Genomic DNA, 22470 nt, shown 5'->3' with positions numbered 1-22470 from the left:
CCAAAAATGGATGTGCAATATGTTGCGCCACGGCTCGTGGGTAGCGCGCTAAAAGCATTTGGTCCCGCTTCCGCATAGCTAATTTCAGAGTTTTCTCCAGCACACAATACTTTCGTTTATTTTTGCTTTTATTTGACAAGAATACAAATAAACATTTTTGCTGTGTAAATAACTGGAAAATAAATAACTTTTCGTGGCGCTCAACTTTTTACTTATAAAGCGTTGCGCCAATTATTGCAAAGGTATAAATTTTCATTGTGGGCACAGCTTCACTTGTTTGCGCGTACGTGCCGACCTTTGCTTGCTGTTGACCCTACAACATCCGGTTATTTGGCGTTCGAAATCTCAGCTACACGCTCAGCTATGTGGCGGCAATGGTGGCAGCGAACGCTGCTCAGGCTGGCCGTCGACGTGCGAGGCGAAAAGTTCAGTCACTTCACCTCGAAACCCATTTTGCGCGCAATTTTTACAGGCGTAATGAATGTGCAGGGTTGCCAACGTAGGAAAAGGACGCTCAATGCTTGAATTAGTCTTCCTGTTCTTTTTGCAAATCTGTTCTTAGTAAAGCAGGCAACCATAAAGATACACAGTTCAGGAAGAAAAGAGGGAAATGTTCTGTGCAAAATACAAATTCATTTCAATATCTGAGTCTACAAACCTCTAAAGCGATAATTTCAGATGCTATGAGTGCCACACAGCTGCGATCAGAGTACAAATGAACGGAGCAAAGATATGAGCAACTTTGGTTAGAGACTTTCATCTAAATTTTTCAATTTCAGGCTCGATACTGGCTTCAACTTCTATACCGGGAGTTGGCAATAGCTTCAATTTTATCTCAAAAACTGCTTCTCCTCTACAATAAGGGTACGGTCCTTGCCTCTGGAGTCCGGAATATTAACATACAAAACGACCCGAATATATATTGGACCAAAAACTGCCAGTTCAGTAACCTTCGCCAATAACGTTTGGGGAATGTTTCATACTGCGAAAGCATCCTTTATTGCCTTTATCCGCTTCCAGCTAGCACCTACTGTCGATGAAAAGCTTCAGCTGGGTCTTCCATCAAATACCGTTATCCGCTCCCAATTTCCACCTGTTGCAGAAGAAGAGCTTTAGCTGACTCCTAATGCTCACATTACACTTTTTATGTCGGAATTGCGCAAGAAACTATGACATCGGCTGCCTTAAGTGACATCTGCCTATTGGATTTTATATTTTTGAGTTTCCTTATTTGCAAAAGCTTTTAAACCCAAAACCTGCCACCGGTAACTCACGCACAGTCACGAATGCTAAGGTAAGCAACTAGTAAGAGCTCAAAGGACAAGAGCAAAAGCTACGAAGCTCAAGCTGGCATCACACGCGCAACCAAAGTCCTTACTAGGTGGGTACAAACTTAAAAGATGCAGATATCTCGCAAACCTCGCTAAATACGAACTAAAAAAGCCCACAACAACAAAAACTCCTGTATCGACTTGAGTCCACAGACATTACCAACTGGCTTCTCGAATACGTTGCCATATCGAGTACAAGGAGTAAGCACTTCAGCCTCTGCTCAGCTCGGTATCATTCCAGATTTATAAAAAGAACTGCGTTTGGAGAAGTTATTGTATTGAGCGCACAAAAAGATTTCGAAGAAGAAAGTGTTTGCCTCTCTTTAATGCACATCACAGCGGCCGCTGTAGCCGAATGTGCACAGGTTCCAAATTCCGTACAAGAGATACCAAATTTTAGAAAACGTTTTTCTTCTAATAGCGGTCGCCCCTCGGCAGACAATGGAAAGCCTCCGGGAGTATCTCCGCCATGGAAACGCTCCTCATTTGGTGGGGATGCTTACCGCACATTGCTTTAAGTCCTTTCTGCAGAAACTATCTGAAGGGTAAGGTGGAATTTTCTCAGCACCTTCTTCTTAGCTGCCCTTCTCTTGTCGCGCTTAGATTTAGGCATCTGGGCTCTCACTTTTTTACTGCACCTGCGGATATTTCAGATTTACATATCTCACAACTGATGAATTTCGTCAGAAGCTTGAAGCGGTTAATGCAAATGAAATTTGCCACTGTTGGTCGTCATCCTCTAATCCAAAGCCCCTTCTTCCTTCTATCCACCTATTTGGTTCTTTTCCTTCTGTATGGCATCCTAATGGACGAATTTTTGATTCCTTGCGGTCAAAGTGGGCACCTCACCTTAATCCTATCCTCATAAAAAACCATCTGTATTTCGGAGTCGGTTTAAAACTGTAGGTCTCTTCCATGAAACAACATCAAGTCGCACGCCACAAACAGGAGGAGGAGCTCGGAAAACCCCCCGAAAAGGGAGTAAGCGCCAATTATCTATCTCTCTAACCACCTTGTGCGTCATTCCCATGACAGCCGGTCCTGGGTTACCGAAATGGGTTTTTGCCGACCAAGGGCTGCTGTTCCAGTAAGCGAGCCCTCCCCAGTGCACCGTACCTCAGCGCATAAATTAAAATCAATTCAACGCAAGTAGCCTGAAATCTGCTGTACGTCAGTTTTTCTTTGTTTCGCGATAGGAAAACCAACCTTGGCTTTTGCAACACCAACATTTTTTCTCCGATTTCAACCAAAACTCATCACATTTTTACTACTTTTTTTCTTGCGCGTTGGTCACCCTTCCTCTGCTGCCTGCTGAAACTCTTCACTTTTCACTCCGCGAGTTCGGTGCTTCAACTTCTGCACTCGCCACTGCCCATCTTGCGGCGCGCATTCCATATGCCATTGCTACAGAAAAATTGTGGCAATTTCAGCACAAAAAGTAATTTGCAATATGTCGGCTTTTGCTATAAAAATTGAGTAGTAGCGGCGAGTGATGCTCACAATTTCTTTCTTTAACTGTGCTCGCTGCTTTTTTGGTGCGTTTTTTTTTAATTCTTTTCATTTACTCATTTTTTTCCGCTTAATTTCTGTGCATGATGCCTTTGACCACAAGCGTTCCTGCTGCTGGGCCTCATTGCGCTAACTGTTGTGGTGATTTGTTGTTGCTGCCATTGCCGCAGTAAATGGTTATTTTTTATTAGCAATTTTTTACCAACGACTTTTGTGATTGCTTGTGTTTGCGCTTGCCTGCGTGTGTGCACGACCGTGCTTGTACGTGTGTTGTAACGAAACATTCCAAACAAGTGAATTTATAAGCATAAACGTGACTCAACTCTTCTGGCATGGCAGCTGGTGGCTTGCCTTGCTGCGTTGCTGCGCAAGAGTGGTGAGGGCTATTACAAAAGTTTGTAATAGCGATTATGATATTGATAATGCCAGTAAAGATAATTTCGCAGTTGCTGATGGTTTTACTGCTGATAGGTTTTGTGGCTGCGATTTTGTTGAATCGCTGCCGCCGCGCAGTTGTTTTTATTTATTCTTCTTCGGCTGCATCTTCGTTCTGGGAGCGTTCGATTAGTGGCAAGACTTTTTAACGCTTCTTACGCGCTTCGTTACGCCCAGCCCATTTGTGATGGCTGTTAAATGCCACTGTGTTACAAAAATATCCACAACTAGTTAATCTGCATGCCGCCGCCGCGCTCGCACTGCCGTTGCTGGTAAGACTTGCATACGATTGCATGCACAACGAGTCCAGCTGCGTCTGCTGCCACCGCGCAGCCACTGCACTGGAATGTGGTTAAATGTTTAAACGTGCTCCTAATCGATTCGCATTTTCCCATCATAAAAATCGTATGCGATTCCGCGCGCGCTCTCTGTCAGAGCTGGTTTGCGCTGTTGCAGCGCGTATATTCGCCTTCTTAGTTTATTTGTAGTGGCTCACTTGCCGCAATGCACACACTCATTTTTTGCACATACCACAACTAATTCATACTATTTTTCTTTTGCTTCTATTATCGTTTTTTTTTTTCTGTTATGTCTCTAGAATGAGCCCGAGTGCACGCCAGAGCTGCCGGCCGCCAACCGGGCACTATTTCTCGAGAAGGTGCGCCAATCAAATGCCGCCTGCCAGAGCGGCGACTTCGCCACCGCCGTCACGCTCTACACCGATGCGCTACAGCTCGATCCCGGCAACTATATACTTTACAGCAATCGCTCGGCGGCACGCCTCAAGCAGGGCCAGTTCGCACTCGCGCTACAGGATGCCACAAAGGCACGCGAGCTGTGTCCGCAATGGCCGAAAGCGTATTTTCGACAAGGTGTAGCGCTGCAGTGTCTGGGTCGTTATGGCGAAGCGTTGGCTTCATTCAGCGCTGGCTTGGCGCAAGATACACAACACAAGCAGCTGCTGGCTGGCCTGATGGAGGCGTCTGTGAAAAGTCCGTTGCGTCATGCGCTGGAGCCGACATTTCAACAGCTGCGCGCTATGAATCTGGACCAATCTCCGTTTGTGGTGATATCGGTTGTGGGGCAGGAGTTACTACAGGCTGGACAATATCATTCGGCGGTCACTGTGCTGGAGGCCGCATTACGTATTGGTTCCTGTTCGTTGAAATTGCGTGGCTCTGTCTTCAGCGCTTTAAGTTCCGCCCACTGGGCGCTCAATCAACTGGATAAAGCCATTGGTTATATGCAGCAGGATTTGGCTGTGGCGAAAAGTCTCGGCGATACGGCCGGTGAGTGTCGTGCGCATGGCAATCTCGGTTCGGCCTACTTTAGCCAGGGTTCCTTCAAGGAAGCGCTCACCGCACACCGTTACCAGCTCGTGCTTGCCATGAAGTGCAAGGACACACAGGCCGCCGCTGCTGCGCTCACATCACTTGGTCACGTCTACACCGCCATCGGCGACTATCCCAATGCCTTGGCCAGCCACAAGCAATGCGTGCAGTTGGTGAAACAGATTGGTGATCGTTTGCAAGAAGCGCGTGAAATCGGCAATGTCGGTGCCGTCTACTTGGCAATGGGCGAATTCGACTCGGCGGTGGATTGTCATACGCAACATCTACGTCTGGCACGCAAGTTAGGCAATCAGGTGGAGGAGGCGCGTGCCTACTCAAACCTCGGTTCGAGCCATCATTACCGTCGCAATTTTGCACAGGCTATCACCTTTCATGAGCAGGTATTGCGTATCTCAAAGCAACTAGGCGACCGCAATATTGAGGCGCGTGCGTACGCAGGTTTGGGGCATGCTGCGCGCTGCGCCGGTGACTGCGTACAGGCGAAAAAATGGCATGAGAAGCAGCTTGAGATGGCGCTTGCAGCGCGCGACAAGATAGGCGAAGGCCGCGCTTGCTCTAATCTGGGCATTGTTTATCAACTTCTCGGCGAACATGACGCCGCGCTTAAGCTGCATCAGGCACATCTAACCATCACTAGACAGCTGCACGATCGCGCTGGTATGGGACGCGCCTATGGCAACATAGGGAACGCGTACTCTGCCGCAGGCCTGTATGAGGCAGCCATCAAGTACCACAAGCAGGAGTTGACGATCAGTAAAGAGGTGCACGATCGCAGCGCGGAAGCATCCACACACGGCAATCTCGCCGTAGCCTATCAGGCTTTGGGCGCACATGACATGGCGCTGATGCACTACCGCGCGCATTTGAACATCGCACGTGAGCTGAAGGACACAGCGGGTGAAGCCTGCGCGCTTCTCAATCTAGGCAACTGCTTCAGCTCAAGACAAGAGTTCGCGCAAGCAGTACCCTACTATGAGCAGTACTTGATGCTCTCCCAGGAGCTGGGCGACGTGGCGGCCGAGGGTAAGGCGTGTCACTTCCTTGGCTATGTGCACTACTGCATTGGTAACTATCGCGAAGCGGTTCGTTACTATGATCAAGACTTGGCGCTAGCAAAAGACTTACAGGATAAAATAAATATGGGACGCGCCTACTGCAATCTGGGTCTAGCGCATTTGGCGCTGGGGAATTCACAAGCTGCTCTGGACTGTCAAAAGTTCTTCCTAGCTGTGGCACACATGACCAGCCATGTATCCGGCAAGTTTCGCGCGCTCGGTAATTTGGGCGACATATTGGTACGCAGCGCTGACCACGATGAAGCGATCAAAATGTACCAGCGGCAACTCTCGCTCTCTCGTCATGCACGCGAGCGACCGTTGGAGGCCGCTGCTTGTGGTGCGCTTGGGCTAGCACATCGTCTCATCAAAAAATTCGACAAAGCGCTCGGGTATCATACGCAAGAGTTAGCGCTCCGCCAAGAGATGTCCGATCTTCCGGGCGAATGCAAAGCTCACGGTCACCTCGGCGCTGTACACATGGCCCTAGGCAATTACCAGCACGCTGTCAAGTGTTATCAAGAACAGCTGGGACGCGCACAGGAGCTGCAAGACTCGGGCGTAGAGGCGCAGTCCTATGGCAATCTCGGCATTGCTAAGCTCAACATGGGTCTATATGAAGATGCCATAGGCTATTTAGAGCAGCAATTGGGTACATTGGAGCGCGTAAACATGCCGACGACACAACACGATCGCGCGCGTGCACTTGGTCACCTTGGTGACTGTTATGATGCGTTGGGTGACTTTGAGGAGGGCATCAAATGCCACGAGCGCCACTTACAACTTGCGACGGCACTACAAAGCTATCGAGATCAAGAACGTGCCTACCGCGGTCTGGGACATAGTCACCGCGCACTTGGAAACCTGCCAGAAGCGCTAGTTTGCTTGGAGAAACGTCTGGTGGTGGCACACGAATTAGGCAGTCCTGAGGTCAAAGCTGTGGCCTATGGTGACTTGGGTAATATACATTCAGCGCTGGGCAACTATGAGCAAGCAGTCAACTGTTTGGAACACCAGCAGGAAATTGCACGCGAGTTGGGCGACCGCGCACTGGTCTCGGATGCTACGAGCGCATTGGGTAATGTTTATCAACGCATGAACGATGCAGAGGGCGCACTGCGTCTGCACAAAATGGACTTGGAAATGTGCGAGCACTTGGGGGCTGAAGCGCTGCAGTCGCGTGCATGTGGCAACCTGGGCGCGGTGTATGAATCCATAGGCAACTATGTGGATGCGGTAAAATTCTATGAAAAACAATTGGCGCTGACAGCAGATCGTCTTAGCAAGGCATACGCGTGCGGTTCACTTGGTAAGTGGCATCTTTTAGGCAATCATTTCTTTCCATTCTTCATGCTAATCACTTTTTCGTTTAATAGGCCGAGTTTTCCATCAAATGAGGCAGAATACACAGGCCATCAACTTTCTGCGTCAAGGTCTGGCAATTGCGCAATCGATCAACAAATCGGAAGAGGAGGCCAAAATAAGATATCAACTCGGTGAGTTCGCTGGGTAAATAAAACAAGAATTTAATCGAACAACTGCCCTTTTCAGGTCTTGCTCTACGCGCTTCCGATGACAACGAAGATGCACGCACCCAAATGGAAAGCGCAGCCCAATTACTGGAGTCTGTGCGCTATGACCAGCGCAGTCCCGAAGGACGCACCAGTCTTTTCGATCTGCAAACGTCTTGCTATCACATACTGCAACAAATTCTTGTCGCCACACAGCGCAACGAGGACGCCTTGGTAGCCGCCGAACGTTGCAAGGCACGCACCAGTCCGGACACGAATAGCATATCACGCAAAACCACCATCACCTGCAGCGAGTCCATCTATGACATCGTCAATCGCTCCAAGACGAATGTGCTTTACTTTAGCTTGGCCGGTGATGAGCTCTACGCTTGGTTCTTACAACCACAAAAGGGCATAGTTCGTTTTCATGTCGTACATATAAATGAGGAAACGCTGAAAATATCGAGTGAAAAACTGGCGGAGCATTCGAAAAATACACAGCCAAAAGGAAGTCTGCTGGAGCGCTATATTAATATGGTGCGCGACAATTTGGGCGTCAACTCGGATAGTGTCTTGCTCGAAGGTGATGGTAGTGGCTGGCGCTCGAGTTCAGAGAACCTGCTGGATGATTTTGCCAATGAACGTAGCGGCTTTCTGCGCATGGTCAATCGGAATCACATGATGAACTCCTCCAACTATTCACTGAGTTCGCTATTCAGCTTGGGCTCAGTGGGCGGTTCGGTCGCTAGTCTGCAAGGCTCTACACGTTCCATCGGTAGTCTACAAGGTTCGACGCGCTCGCGACGTGCGCCCACATTGCCCGCTTGGCAAGGACCCACTTGTCTGCATACCCTCTACAATCTACTGCTGGAACCATTCGATGACTTACTACCATCAGGCTGTTCAGTGTCACGTCAAGGACGCAAAGAGCTCATCTTGGTGTTAGAAAACGAGCTCTATTTGGTGCCTTTCGCCATACTGCGTAGCTCTAAAGATGATGGTGAATACCTATCGGAACGTTGCTCCATAATCACGATTCCTTCACTACAAACGCTGCGTTTGAAGAGTAAAATTTTGCGCACACGTGAATTGACTGAAAATTTAAGTACCGCCTTGGTTGTCGGCGGTCCGCGTATACCTTCTGTATTATCCGAAACCTGGGGCTGGTCAGAATCACCTGCCTCGTTACAAGAAGCCGCTATGGTGGCCGATATGTTGCAAGCGAAGGCCATTGCAGGCTGCAATGCCACCAAAGAGGCGGTCATCTCCGAGCTACCTACCGCGGAGTGCGTACACTTTGCCGCTAATCTGAGTTGGAAACTTGGTGCCGTAGTGCTCAGCCCGGGCGATGTGGTGGATTCGCAGACACAGAAGCGTTACTATCAGTCCTCAGCCGCTGGTGGTGCACAGGACGAAGAAACCAACGAGCTATCTGGTGGCAATATAGAGTTACCACAGCTATCCGATTTCATACTATCGGCAGCTGATGTGCTTACTATGAAATTAAATGCCAAGCTGGTAGTTCTTAGCTCGTATCACTCCATTGAACCGATCACAGGCGCAGGTGTGGCCAATTTGGCTGGCAGTTGGTTGTGCGCCGGTGCCGGTGCCGTGCTCATCTCTTTGTGGCCCGTGCCAGAGACTGCTGCAAAGATTCTGCTACGTGCCTTTTATTCGGCGCTATTACAGGGTGCACGTGCTGCACGGTAAGCCTACTATAGCTGACGGAGTTTATGCCATTAACTGTTCTTTCTTTTACTTTTACAGAGCTCTCGCCGAAGCCATGCAGACAGTCCAGCATACGAAACACTTTGCTCACCCGGCAAATTGGGCTGGTTTTCTTCTAATCGGCGGTAATGTACGTCTCTCGAACAAGGTCGCCATGATGGGTAATGCACTCTGTGAGCTAATGCGTACACCAGATAAGTGCCGCGATGCGTTGCGTGTTTGTCTGCATCTGGTGGAAAAGAGTTTGCAGCGCATTCATCGTGGCCAAAAGAATGCCATGTATACCACACAAAAGAGCATTGAGAACAAGGCTGGACCAGTGGGCGGTTGGAAAGATCTATTAATGGCAGTGGGTTTCCGTTTTGAGCCTGCCGCCAATGGCATACCATCAAGCGTTTTCTTCCCACAATCTGACCCCGAGGATCGGCTCTCACAATGCTCGGCTAGCTTACAAGCACTTTTGGCCCTGACACCACTTACCCTACAGGCATTGGCGAAGCTGGTTAGCAGCGCCGATGTAGCGGACGACATTATTACACTTATAAGAAATGTATTGGCACAATTCCCGCCAAAAGGCAACAACGAGACAGAAGCCTGCATTGAAATACCGCTAAGTGTGCGCTTGTGGCGCGTTGCGGGCTGTCACGAGCTGTTAGCATCCATTGGATTTGATCTCACTGAGGTCGGGCAGGATCAGGTGACGCTACGTACGGGCAAACAAGCGAATCGACGCAACTGCCAATTTGTGTTGCAGGCGCTGTTGGCACTCTTCGGTAAACTAATTTCTATTATTTATTTTGCAGCTTTTACAAAATTGTGTTCATTTTTCAGACACTCAAGAGGCGCCTAAAAGCCTGGGTTTGGACTCGTCCAGCAGCTGTGAATCACTCGCTGAGGAAACGCATGCCGATCTACAAGTTTCAGTATCCAATCCTGCACTGGCACTCACGTCAACACCGACAGCAGCTTCGTCACATCTGACTGCGGATTCCACTAAGGCCTTGGGCATTGGTTTACAACTGCCGCCAATTAATCGCACACGCGTCATTAGCAGCAGTGGCAGTGCATTCATTTCGTATGTACGTCGACGCGGGGAGCCCGATGGTGGACGCACTGACACCGAATCAATACCCAGCGCGCCGGGCAGCGCTGGTTCGGCTCTTTATCCTACACAAGATTCCAGCCTGGCCAACACTACCGACAGCGAACTTTCAGATGGTTACATCTCGCAAGCACATATTAACAAGGCCACAGGTCCTCGTTTAGGTTATTCCAGCTTGCGCGCACCAGTACGTGTCTCACGCCCCGGCGGCGGTGGTGAAAGCGATGCTGCTTTCACACCCAGCCCACCAGTTACTACACAAAACCCAGTTGAACAGAACGTTTCAATGGCATTGGCACATCAAACTCGCATACGCAACCTTTATTCCAGCGCTGGCATGAACTACCTGGGTGACAGTGTTATACCAGAAATGAGTGTCGTGCCGAGTGGCATTTCCAGACGCCCAGATAGCTCAAGTTCCGCCAGTTCTACCACAGACTGGGAGATTTCTGGGCACGCAACTGTGCTGCGACGCAACAACCAGCCTCCTCAACATCATGGTCATATGCCACCACTACCACCGCCTAGACAAAATCTGCCACTGGTCGATAGTTTGCGACCTGTCCCTCCAATGGCACCTGTCTACAATAATCTGGGACCAGCCACTTCTATGACTGGTGCAACCATGTCAGTAACAAACTTGGAGTCCACAAGCTCCGAATCGGAAATTGAACGTGGTTTGGAATTAGCTCAGACTCCAATGTCACACTTCCGCCTCAAACCTAAAATTAAACTGGGCAACGCTCAGTCGTCGGTAGCTGCACGCCTCAGCAAAGAACATGCGCTCTTCATGGATCGACTCAACGTGCGTTCGGAAGCTCCATCCAACTTGAATGGCAACCATCAAGGTGCTAGCATAGCTGGCGCGCTTCCTGGCAGTCGCAAGCCACTAAGTTTACCCGAAGAGGACGACAATGCGCTCATCGTAAACGCATCGAATCTGTACTTCTCCCAAGCTGACACCGAACTGCTCAATGAGGCGAAGAAGGAGCTTAAGTCTGCAGCAGCTAGTGGCACAGCAACGAGCAGCAGTCAAAGCGTAGTTTCCAAGGAGGCCAGCAAAGTGAATCAGAAGAGCATACAAGACTCAATAATGCGCCACATGAACCGCGAAACACCTACCATTTCGGAGGTATACCATGAACGCAATCTAGGATTGGGTCTCGCACCACCACTCTCTAAATTGCTGCTAAGCAAGAATTACGATGATGAACCAGGTGTAAACAGCAGCAGCAACAAACTCAATAGCACGTGCACCATCAAGAGCATTGTGGATGCTGTAAATGAGCTGGAACTCAGCGGCACCTCGTCCTCATCGTCTGTCAGCACGGCGAACACGAAAACTCTGAACATGCCGACGCACATCACAGGTAATAGCAACAACTCCACTCTCGTTAATAATTGTGGAGCCAACAATGCCAACGTTGGCAGCTCAAGCGTTAACGCTACCAACAACGCAGTAAGCGCAAAGGACACCTGCTCAATTTGTGGTGAACCAGCGGACATCATATGCCGTTGCAAGGCAGCCACAGTGCAAAAGAAAGGCACGCTCAAGCCATGGCTAAGCAATGTGCCCTCGAGCATAGTAAAGGCAAGTGAGCTGACGACGGCCGAGATACTAGAGAGACAACACAAGATTAAGACGAATGTCAGCAGCATTAAGACAAAAGCCGAGACAAGCATGACTATATCTAACGTGAAGCGAGCGAGCAGTCCCTTCAATGAATTTTGTCGACGTGACGAAGGCGATGGCAGATCGGTGGCGGACTCGCAGTGCAGCAGTACATACAAAACAGCGGCGGCAGTGAAGGGTAACACTGGCGGCAATGCCAGTGGAGTGGTGAACAGCAAAGATGGCGGCAAAATTACAACACAATCCAGTGGCATTGCTGCGGTAGGCAGGAAGATGTAAAAGGCGAACGAAGTAGATGAGATAAAAATTAGAGCAGAAAATGGGAGGTAAATATAAAGAAGCGAAAATGAGGTGTGGAGGAAAAAAGGAGGTATTTCAAATAGAAAAACTTAAATAAGGATAAAAAGAAAAAAACTAATAGAGGGTAAAAAATTAAAGCTAAATTAAGCTACGAAAAGAAGAAAACAAAACCGAATTATGTAGAGCGCAAAATTTATTTTCTAGAAACAAAAAACTAGCTGCAAGCATGAATTTTATAGAGTTGCAATAACAACAATGGATATTAAAGAGGTAAATGGAAAAAAGAAGAAAAAATTGTATTATTTCGGAGTTCAAAATAATTTGAAGTGTAGTTAGATGCTCAAAGCAAGTATCGAAACAATATTTAAATACCGAGTTCTGTGGAACTTTACATCAGATGTGAACGTAAATGTAAAAAATGCAATAATATATTTAAAATATTAATTCAGAATTATTTGCTATTCTTTCCGATATTAATCACAATTACGATATTATTAAATTTAATTATTTGAATTTATTGATATTTTACAACTATTTTATTATTTAAATATTTTTAAGAGAAAAATGTATTTGTGCTATATTCTATGAGTTGTACAGTTTTAGACTAAAATATTTCTTATGCGCAATTTTTTAAACCATTTCTATGGTTTTCATGTTTTCAACTACGATTCGTCGTAAACTTGCCGTTTTTATGAGCTATTTTTTATATAAGTATTAATTTGTCTGTATTGATTTTGAACTAAAAGACTACTTTGTGTATTATTAAAGTACGTTTTGTATTTTTTTTCTAATAAAATTTGCATTTATTTGTGACAAATAAAAATAAATACAGGGTTTTCTATTAGGCACTTTTTTTAAAGCTTAATAAAATTTATTGCTTACATTGTGAAACCATTAATGTTTATTATCCCGCTTGAATCACCCTATTAAAGTGAAGAGCTTGCCATTTATGTTTTAAAAATAATTGGCCACTTCTATTCGCCACTTCTCTGCTCGCTACCTTTCTGCTCGTCTCAGTTCACAAAAAAATTTGCGGTGCCAAAAAACATTTATTTATACCCTTTGCTTCATCTATTTGCCACTTGCCAACGGTTGGCGAAAAGCAGAGGCCTAATACCGTGCAAATGCATGAAGCAATCATTTAAGGTGATGTAAGGTGGCTAATTTTCACCCTGTGTCAACCATCTTGAGCTACTTATTAAATCCGTGACGTCCTCTTGGAAAAGCAACGTGTTTCAGAGGAAATTCTTAAAGAAGAAGTACTCAAAAGCATAGAAATGAGAACTTTTGCTAAAAAGTTAGCAGATGGAACGTAGGAAAAAGAGAACCTTAAGTTTGTTCATGCCCCAAAAGACAAAATGAAAAGAAAAGACAGCCGTTTACGAGTGGCATTAACACTTCAGAAGAGAGAGTGAGTTCATCAGGAATGATGAACGTAGTGTCCGGCCGCCAACATAAAAAAATTATTAAAAAATCAATAAAGTAAAAGAAAAGTTGATCAATAACCACAAATTGGTAATCAGAGAGCTGGCAGAGCACTTGAACACTGCTTATGGATCCACTCAGCACATTGTAGTTAAAGATTTCGGTTAGTGCCATGATGCTGCAAAGTTGGTCCCAAAGGACCTGAATTTCATGCAAAAAAACCGGGTTGATAACGCCAAAGACATGATTTCCAAAGCTGAATCCGACCCAACATTCATCAAACGCATCATTACTGGAGACGAGCCGTGGGCTTATGAATAGGACACGCAACCACAACAAAAGAGGAGTAAGCGAGTGGAGAGCTCCGAATGAACCAAGACAAAAAAAAACACGTCAATTCAATCAAAAACGAAAGCCGTGTGCATGAATTACAACGGTACACCACATATTTATGCCGAAGGTTGACTATCCGACGATAAAGACTATTATTTGAGCCTTATGAGACGCTTACGCCAAAAAAAAAAGGATTTGTGGGAACACATTTCGTGGATTTTGCACCGTCGCACAGTGCAACCATCATTATTTGTGACATTTTGGCCAAGAACAGCCATCGAATTCACCTGATATGGCTTCTTGTGATTTTTTTCTGTTTGGCCGAGTCAAAAAACCACGAGGGGGAAAGCGTTTTAAAAGCTGAAAGGAAGTAATGGAAAAATCGACGACGGCTTTGATGGCTATATCGAAAATAGAGTTCCCGAAATGTTTCGTTGCATCAAACGCTAGCATAAATGCGTTGCAGTCGATTGAGAGTTGTTTGAAGGCGATAATATCACTTTTGAGGAATGAACTTGTATTTTTAATTTTCTGAATATATTCCGGGAACTTTTTGATCAAAGTGGTTTGCTTTACTTTCGCCTGGGAAAGAATAAATATGTCCACGCCTACTACCTCATTTACCATTTTTGAGGCGTTTATAGTTGATAAAAGAGTTTTCAAAGCCGCCTTTCATACTTCTACGGAGACATTCCCACACACATATCTCGATGGAATGTAATGCTGCCAGGAAGATTTTTGGGTAAAAACCCATTATAATCGATTTTTTAAATTTAGATCCATTAATTTCCGTCCTTTTCTACCATCTTATAATTTCGATCCATCAGTAAACCATATCTGGGAAGGTAAAAAAATAGTTTCTCCAGGCCGTGCGCTCATTAATAAGAACTTGAAATTGTCTGAAGAGAATGGGTTTGGGTGATAAGCTATCAACCTTGTAAAGAATAGGATTATGTCGAAAGTCTTCGAAGATCTTTAATATCTTTTCATATCCCCACTTGTTAGATCAGAGACATCTTTTAATCTTAAAGCGCTCCAGCGAGTTAATTTTTCAATTAAAATGGGAAACGGTGGTGCGCATAAGAACACACCTAATCCGTCAGTTGGGCATGTTTTGTTGAGTTCATTTACCGCCTTTCGTTGCTTAACTTTAGGTCACCATGCTAAGTTATTCTGGAAGGCCGAAGTCACGCAGAAACTATTTTAGCCCATAGCGATACCAGATCAAAGTCCTATTTAGCGAAAATATGCATCACTCAAGATGCGCGTACTGTTCGCGAATTTTTTCAAAGCTGAGAACACCCAGATGGCATAGTCTAGCAAGAAATAAAAAATCAAAGAAATTACTGCAGGTTTTAGACAATTAAAAATATTTAATTTTGTCAAGACATATCAAGACTCTAAAATGTAAGTGTGTATTACACAATTAGTAAATTTTTGGTATTTAGAGGAAATTCCTTCCCTTTTTGTTTTAGTTCAAACCATAACTTGTTTCCATTTCGACCTTATCGCATACGAATTGGATGCTTTATATCTGCTACAGGAAAGGTAGTCTCAACTCTAGTCTTTCTATTGTTCATTTCGTTTTCAGTAGGACGGTTAAGATGGTCATACACATCACGTAAATTACGAAAAACATTTTTTAATAAACGCCTTTTTTGACTCGAAATTCGAGCAAATTGCATGCGTAATTCTACCCTCGTTTCCAAATATCTCAAAAGAAAAACATATGGCACTACATCACAGTTGAGTTCCTATTTATAATTAAAAACATTGCATATTACGTATTTTTTTTAATGAAATAAGGTGATCGGAGAATGTTAAAAAGCAGAGTTTCAGAATTTGATTGCTCCTTGTATCTCCATTTGGATGAGCCTTACGCCATTTCACTCCACTTCCTTCTCAAAGCGCAAAAACAAACTTGAACCTGACCTTCTAGCCATTGCAGTTACCAAAACAAGTCACTAAATCAAATCATTATTTGATAACAGTTATTTTACAAAAAAAATACTACAGACTGCAATCCAGTGATGCCAGTGTAATCGCTCACGTATTTATTCTATGACAATTCTTTCATAAATCATCAACATTGCAAAAAAGCCGGAAAGAACTACAAAGTCAACGTCTAAAAAAATGTGTGTACACAAACACATTCAAAAATTGTGGCATGCAGAAATTGATAAAAAAATAAATAAATAAATAATTAGCGTGTACACTTCTGTCAGGAGTTTGGCCGAGCTCCTCCTTCTATTTGTGGTGTGCGTCTTGATGTTGTTCCACAAATGGAAGGACCTATAGTTCTAAGTAGACTCGGCAAATAATTTTTGTGAGGAGCTTTTTCATGGCAGAAATACACCCGTTGCCATTGCCTGCCGAGGGGCGACCGTTATTATAAAAAAACATTTCCTATTACTTTATGTTCATGCACGGAGATTCGAACCTACGCATTCCCGAATGGTAGTCACGCACCAACCCATTCGGCTACGGCGGTCGATAAATTGATGGCTTCAAATTTTTTCCCAACAACAACATTACTCGTATGATTGTGGGTACCTAGTCAATTGACCCTTAACTTTTAAGTAGGCTATTAATCAGTGGCTATTCGTATAGCATAAGAATAATTTACACATGTACAGTTTAATTGTTTATGAGATTTTAATTGTTTGTAATTTATGGAAGCGATAAGGAAATCCACATTTAAATACCAACATTTGGCCGATTACGGTTATATGCTGAGCAATAAAGTGAGGCCTCTCCTATATGCTGGCAGCGAGAAAAATTCATGAAAAATTCTTTAAAAGATATATGTACATACATATGTATGTCTATATAATTGGCGCGTACGCCCTTTTTAGGCGTTAAGCCGAGCTCCTCCTCCTATTTGTGGTATGCGTTTTGATGTTGTTCCACAAATGGAGGGATCTACAGTTTCAGGCCGACTCCGAACGGCAGATAGTTTTTATGAGGAGCTTTGTCATGGCAGAAATACACTCGGAGATTTGCCATTGCCTGCCGAGGGGCGACCGCTATTAGAAAAAAACTTTTTCTTCATTTTGGTATTTCACCGAGATTCGAACTACGAACCTCGAATTCCGAATGGTAGTCATACACCAATCCATTCGGCTACGGCGGCGGCTAAACAAGTATGACAATAAAAAAGAATTTTTTAGAAAGTATTATATTAGGATTAGCTTAAAATAGTCAGGATGTATATTTCAAAAAAAAAAAAAATTTTTAAGCAATCCCGAGGCCCTAGATGTTTATTTCACCTAGTTTTATTTTATTCTATTTTATTTGCCTTAACTTTATTTCGCTTTAATTATTTTACATTATTTTATTTTATTTCATTTTACTTTATTTTATTTTTTATTAAACTCTTACATTATTTTTTCCTATAAGCAATTTACTGTAAACGATCGAAGGAAACAACTAGTCAGCGAGGTTATGTCCGATCTTTCCTTCCGCTAAAATATGCAAACGTCAGCAGTATCTACCGCCTAAGCGCCATGCGCAAACTCATCAAATCAAATACACGCACATACTCGTATACTCGTACACAAACAAATCGGATGATTTCGCTTCATTTGTTTACATTTACAAGGTGCAGCAATCGCAAACGTCACAAGGAGTTGTTTTCTCTTGTTCTTATCTGATAAGAGCAAATACGTGTAAGTGTTGTTTTTAATAGACTAACAATTTACTTAAATGAATGAGACAGCATCTATGGAGTGAATTGAATTGTGTCGCAGTTGCCGTTCAATTAGAGAAACGTGTGAGAAAAATGAGTGCGGTCAATTGAACTCTGGAAAGGAGGAATTCAAGTGAAACTGCACAATCGCGCAACTGGCAAACACTAAAAATAGTTTGCACATTTCAAGATACATAACTACATGGGGAACAATTAATTATCTAATATTTTGAAATAAATCAAAGTCAGGGGCGGCGCATCGTCAGCTGAAACTGGTTTGCAGCGAAAATTGAAGCAAACATTGAATTGACGAGGTTAGAATGTAATTGCGAAGGGTAAGCAAAATTTGAGTTAGAGAGAAAAGAGGTTTTTAAAATATAAACACGCGGAAGGTTTGAAGAAGAATGTAAATTCATGTGAATAAATTTAATTGACAATAACAACCAATAGTACAGGACTTCTAAAAATTGTAGATATGTAAAAAATCTGTTTTCGCCCTTTTGATGTGTAAAATTACACACATTTCGCTTATCTTCACTACCCTTAGCATACATAGATGCGACAAGGTCAAACTCCGGCTACTATGATATTATAATTCAGCAGAAAAGAGATGGCCAAATACAAAGGGAAACAATATTGAGATTACAAATAAAATGCGTGCGTTTAAAGTGACTACCCTGCAGTACACAACTAGAGCTATTTCGTCAAATGTGAACCAGTCTGGTAGTGGCCTCCTTGAAGCAGTACAAAAACGTCCATTCTAAGTATTCGCCGTAATGAAGGAAGTTTCGTATCAAATATCATTGAGTGTGGCTCAGCCGTTCCTTTAAATACTTTTTAATGCATTGGAAATTATACAAAAACAACGAAATTGGGTGCCGCCAAATTGGATGCCTAGAGATCTTAAAAGTTATTATTTACTTATGAAAATCTGCCATAAACAGCGAAAACGCAGAAATTTTATTATGAAATTGTCACTAATAATAAAAAGTAGCGAAAATTTCATTGTACACGCAGTTTGCCATGGGAGCAAAATCTTCACCAAAACCAAGTATACAAAGTTCCACGGCTATGCGCAGTATGCGATTATATGCCATTATATAATATTGTATGTTATGAGCTGCAAAAACTGAATGAAAGCATCGTAAGTTATCGTTTTCGAATATTATTGCTTGAGCCGAGCGCTGCTCAAAAACCTGACGGATTAAGGGCAGAGACCAAGGTATAAAAGTACTTCATCAACGTCGTGGGGAAAAAAATTCCGAAGGTGTGGCCAATATCAGACCGTTAACCGGCTCTCAGCGAATTTGCTAAGATTGTGTTGGCGATGTACAAAAAAACCAACACGCCCCTCACTCATGTTGCTTCGTTGCCGTCTGAACAAAGATTGATTGCACGAGAGTGTGAATTACGAGTGAGCGGGCAGAATTCTGTTGCCGAGTACCCGGTGAAGTTGTAGTTGAAGTTTACTCACTCAATTTGATTTTTGACCATAGCTGGAGACAAAAACTGGTACTCAATCATCCTTGCACCAATATGGCAAAGCTCAGTCACATATGTATGAGAACACCTATGGGGAGAAGACTTACATGGAAATATTGAAATATCCTAATACCAGCCACTTCCAGTTGTTGTTTTCACAGCATAAAACATTTCCCATACATTTTTAGAAAATGCTGCTGAAGTGACGCTCTTTCGCTGGATATAATTCTGAGTTATTCCACTGTTTGTTGTTGTTTCCGCGGTCCAAAGCACTGCCCGAAATTACTATTCTGAGCCGGATATAAGTCCAGGTAGTTCTGGCAATGTAAATGCGATTCTCTATTTTAGATGAATAGCGCATAACCCCATCAACACTTCCATTTGCGATCTAAAAATTGTCTAAATTTACACGATTCATGTACTGCCTCAAAACATAACTCGTTTTGTTGTTTTTTGTTTTTTTTTTTAATTAGCGTAGAAGAAATAATTTTTTGAATTATCGAAGAGCAGGCACAACCAGAAGTTTAGCTGGTACTTATAAGAAAGAGCGAAACGACGCAAGTATGATTCCGAAGTTGCAGCACACGTGAATTTTCCTACTGAGTATGTATGTATTATGTCTGCATGCAAATTTTTATAAAAATAGACGCTTACTTTCTTATACTGATAACGGCACTGATAAACCGCCGCTTAGGCCCTCAAAACGTGTAGCAAACGTGTTGTATTTGAATCGCTGTCTGATTGTCTGCCCCACTGCGTTACTTACACATTTAGATACTGCAAGTTTAGGTACATTAGTTAACACTTATAAATATTTATACATTGATAATGGAGTTTCTATGGAAAAAGTATAAGCCGATAAGCTCATCCATGCAAAAAACATGAAAAATTAAAAACTAATTAGTGAAAGGCGTCATATATAATCCAAATCCAAAATCAGTGCATACACACATACATATGTACAGCAAGTTACAAACATACATATGCAAAATTAGTAATTATCGATAAGGGTATCGTATTGTTATAAGGGTAGTGATTGAGGTAGTTCTTCCTTAACGGAAAAGTAACTTTTACTGACTGTGCGCCGAAAAAACGAAAAATTCCGCTTGAAGAATAGCTTGTTGTGAATCATGGCAAAAAAGCAAAAATGTTCTATAGGGAACTGATCAAAGTTTATTAGTGTAGTAGATTATAAAATGTACAGTAGAAAATATGTATTAATGACTGATTAAAATGCTTATATGTATGTCTGCATGTACACATTTCCAAGCGGTGAGACGCAAGGAGGGTAGCTTGAACTAAATGTATCAGATAACTGCTAAAAGTTTACACAGATTATCTGTGTGGAAAATTATTTACAAATTGATTGAATTTACAACAGCTATAGTGTTTTCCTTTTTGGCAATAATGTCGCATTTATTCCAAGCTGTGCTTGAGCTGTCATGTCATCGGCATATTCAAAGAGTAGCGTTATCTTTTTCGAGAATTTTGCCACATTTTAAATTATACAAACGGAAAATAAAACACTACTGCAAATCAACTTTAATGCCGCAAATGCCGTAGCTAAAGAATGCCGATTTAATTCAGAAAAATTCGTCAAGTATTTTTCAGACATTTTTATATTTCATTTAATTTTGCAAAATCCTTTAAGACCGCAAGTGTGTTAAAATTTATGTAAAAACAAAAAAACAAGCACTTGCTATATTAGTAATAGCCTTTTTGTACGAAATAATTAAAATAAAAAAAATTTTGATTCAAAAAATTAAATAGGATTTTTTGTTTATTATTTATTACAATCTGTTTTCTAACAGACGGTTTGTCAAAAAAACGCACTTAAAATAAATATATCCAGTGTGAATACCTCTATTAGAAATAATCTAATTTTAACGAAAATTCTGTTGGAAGACCTCATTTGGTTAGAGAGCATTTACAACGACAACGGATCAAACGTCATTCAAAAATTGAAGCTTCGAACGACGTCAAACGAAAGATTGTCGGAACGATAATTTTCTTTATTTTCATCCGTAGAAACATTTTGCAATAAATAATTTATTAAGTAAATTGTGAAATAGGATTTTTTTATGTATAACTTTTACGGCCTTGAAAGAGTGTAAGGAAAACAAAAGTAAAAATAGCATGAATATGAAAAAAAGTTAAATTAAAATAAACTACGTAAAACAAAATAAAGTAAGACAAAAATAAATAAAATGAAAAAATCAGTACTAAAAAAGTTATTCTAAAAAAAATTAATTAATTTTGCGGCTTTCTTTTCATATACATATACATATGTGATTGGCGCTTTGTTGATTGTTTAGCCGAGCTCGCTCTCCAATTTTGTGGTGTGCGTCTTGCTGTCTCTCCACAAATGGAAGGACCTGCAGGTGTATGCCATCTCCGAACGGCAGGTGGTGTTTTATGAGGAGCTTTTGCAGAGTAGAAATACACAGAATAGAAATACAAATAATTTAAATTAAATTAAAAAGTAATAATATGAAATCAAATTAAAAAAAATAATGTACAATTAAGTTAAATACAAATAGTTTACATTAAATTAAGATGTATCTTGTAGAATACGCGGACGATATACCGGCGATCACACAAACCCGCAACATTGAGGACGTTAGAGGACGGTTGGAGGAAGCTAAACCAAGTTATGATAAAAGCGCAAATACGGCTTGAGGACCATGGCCTGGAACTCACGAAACATAAGACCGAAGTCACCCTGGTGACACGAGGTCACAGGCCACTCGAGGTTAGCCTGCAAAGAGGCGACACGTCCCTAGTGACCCAAAAAGTAGTGAAATAGCTAAGTATTAAAATTGACTGCAGGTTTACTTTCTGGGCACAGATACGGCATGCGGCTACCAAAGCAGCAAATGTCACGGGAATGCTAAGCAGATTAATAGCAAACATCGGTGATCCAACACAGAGCAAGAGAAGGCTAATCATGGCGGCGACAAACTCAATTCTCCTGTACGACGAAGGCGAAGTATGGGGAGATGCGCTAAACCGCAAAGCCAAGCTCAACGTTCTAGAGGCTGTGCAACGAACAGCGGCACTCAGAACTGTCTCCGCCTACCGCACTACCTTTGGCGCTGTAGTCTTTGTGATCAGCGGGGATCGATCCCATGCCCCGAAACGAATGGATGCGTGGAACTCCAACAAAAGCACGTCATCATTAACGTCGCGAAACGGAGATGCCAAACCATGCTGCGGTGGCAAAGCCGATGGGTTCGAAGGAACTTTGGGGAAGTGAATTACTTCTTAACTCAGTTCCTCTCGGGTCAAGAATACTTTCGGAGATACCTATACCGCATGGGCAGATAAGCGATCCCGAATGCATGTACTGCGAAGCGCCGAGCGATAACGCTGAACGCACGTTTTATAGTTGCGACAGGTGGCTCGCGGAAAGAGATGTTCTGAGGAAGCTGATTGGTGACATCGAACCGAGCAACATAGTCAGCAAAATGATCGAACACGAGGACAGCTGAAACGCGGGAAAGAGATAGGTAGATCTCGACACAGTGCAATAAAGCGAAGCCTCACAGAGACACAAGAAGGCGAGTCAATTGCATGAAAACTGGCT

The 22470-nt window shown here is 43.1% G+C and overlaps 1 protein-coding gene across 1 annotated transcript in view; it reads left to right on the top strand.

Annotated features, from left to right (window-relative positions):
- LOC128859213 (tetratricopeptide repeat protein 28) overlaps positions 1 to 12695 on the top strand; it is a 73383-nt gene extending 60688 nt beyond the window's left edge. Inside the window, exons 3-7 of the mRNA XM_054096007.1 lie at positions 3874 to 6991; positions 7059 to 7178; positions 7234 to 8899; positions 8961 to 9694; positions 9753 to 12695. Coding sequence (XP_053951982.1) covers positions 3874 to 6991; positions 7059 to 7178; positions 7234 to 8899; positions 8961 to 9694; positions 9753 to 11935 — 7821 coding nt within the window. The 3' untranslated portion in view covers positions 11936 to 12695. The remainder of the gene's footprint in view (positions 1 to 3873; positions 6992 to 7058; positions 7179 to 7233; positions 8900 to 8960; positions 9695 to 9752) is intronic.
- The last annotated feature ends 9775 nt before the right edge of the window (positions 12696 to 22470 follow it).

The sequence above is a fragment of the Anastrepha ludens genome, chromosome 3 (genome assembly GCF_028408465.1).
Source record: "Anastrepha ludens isolate Willacy chromosome 3, idAnaLude1.1, whole genome shotgun sequence".
Classification (NCBI taxonomy): domain Eukaryota; kingdom Metazoa; phylum Arthropoda; class Insecta; order Diptera; family Tephritidae; genus Anastrepha; species Anastrepha ludens.
This window is presented reverse-complemented; position numbering and strand designations above follow the sequence as displayed.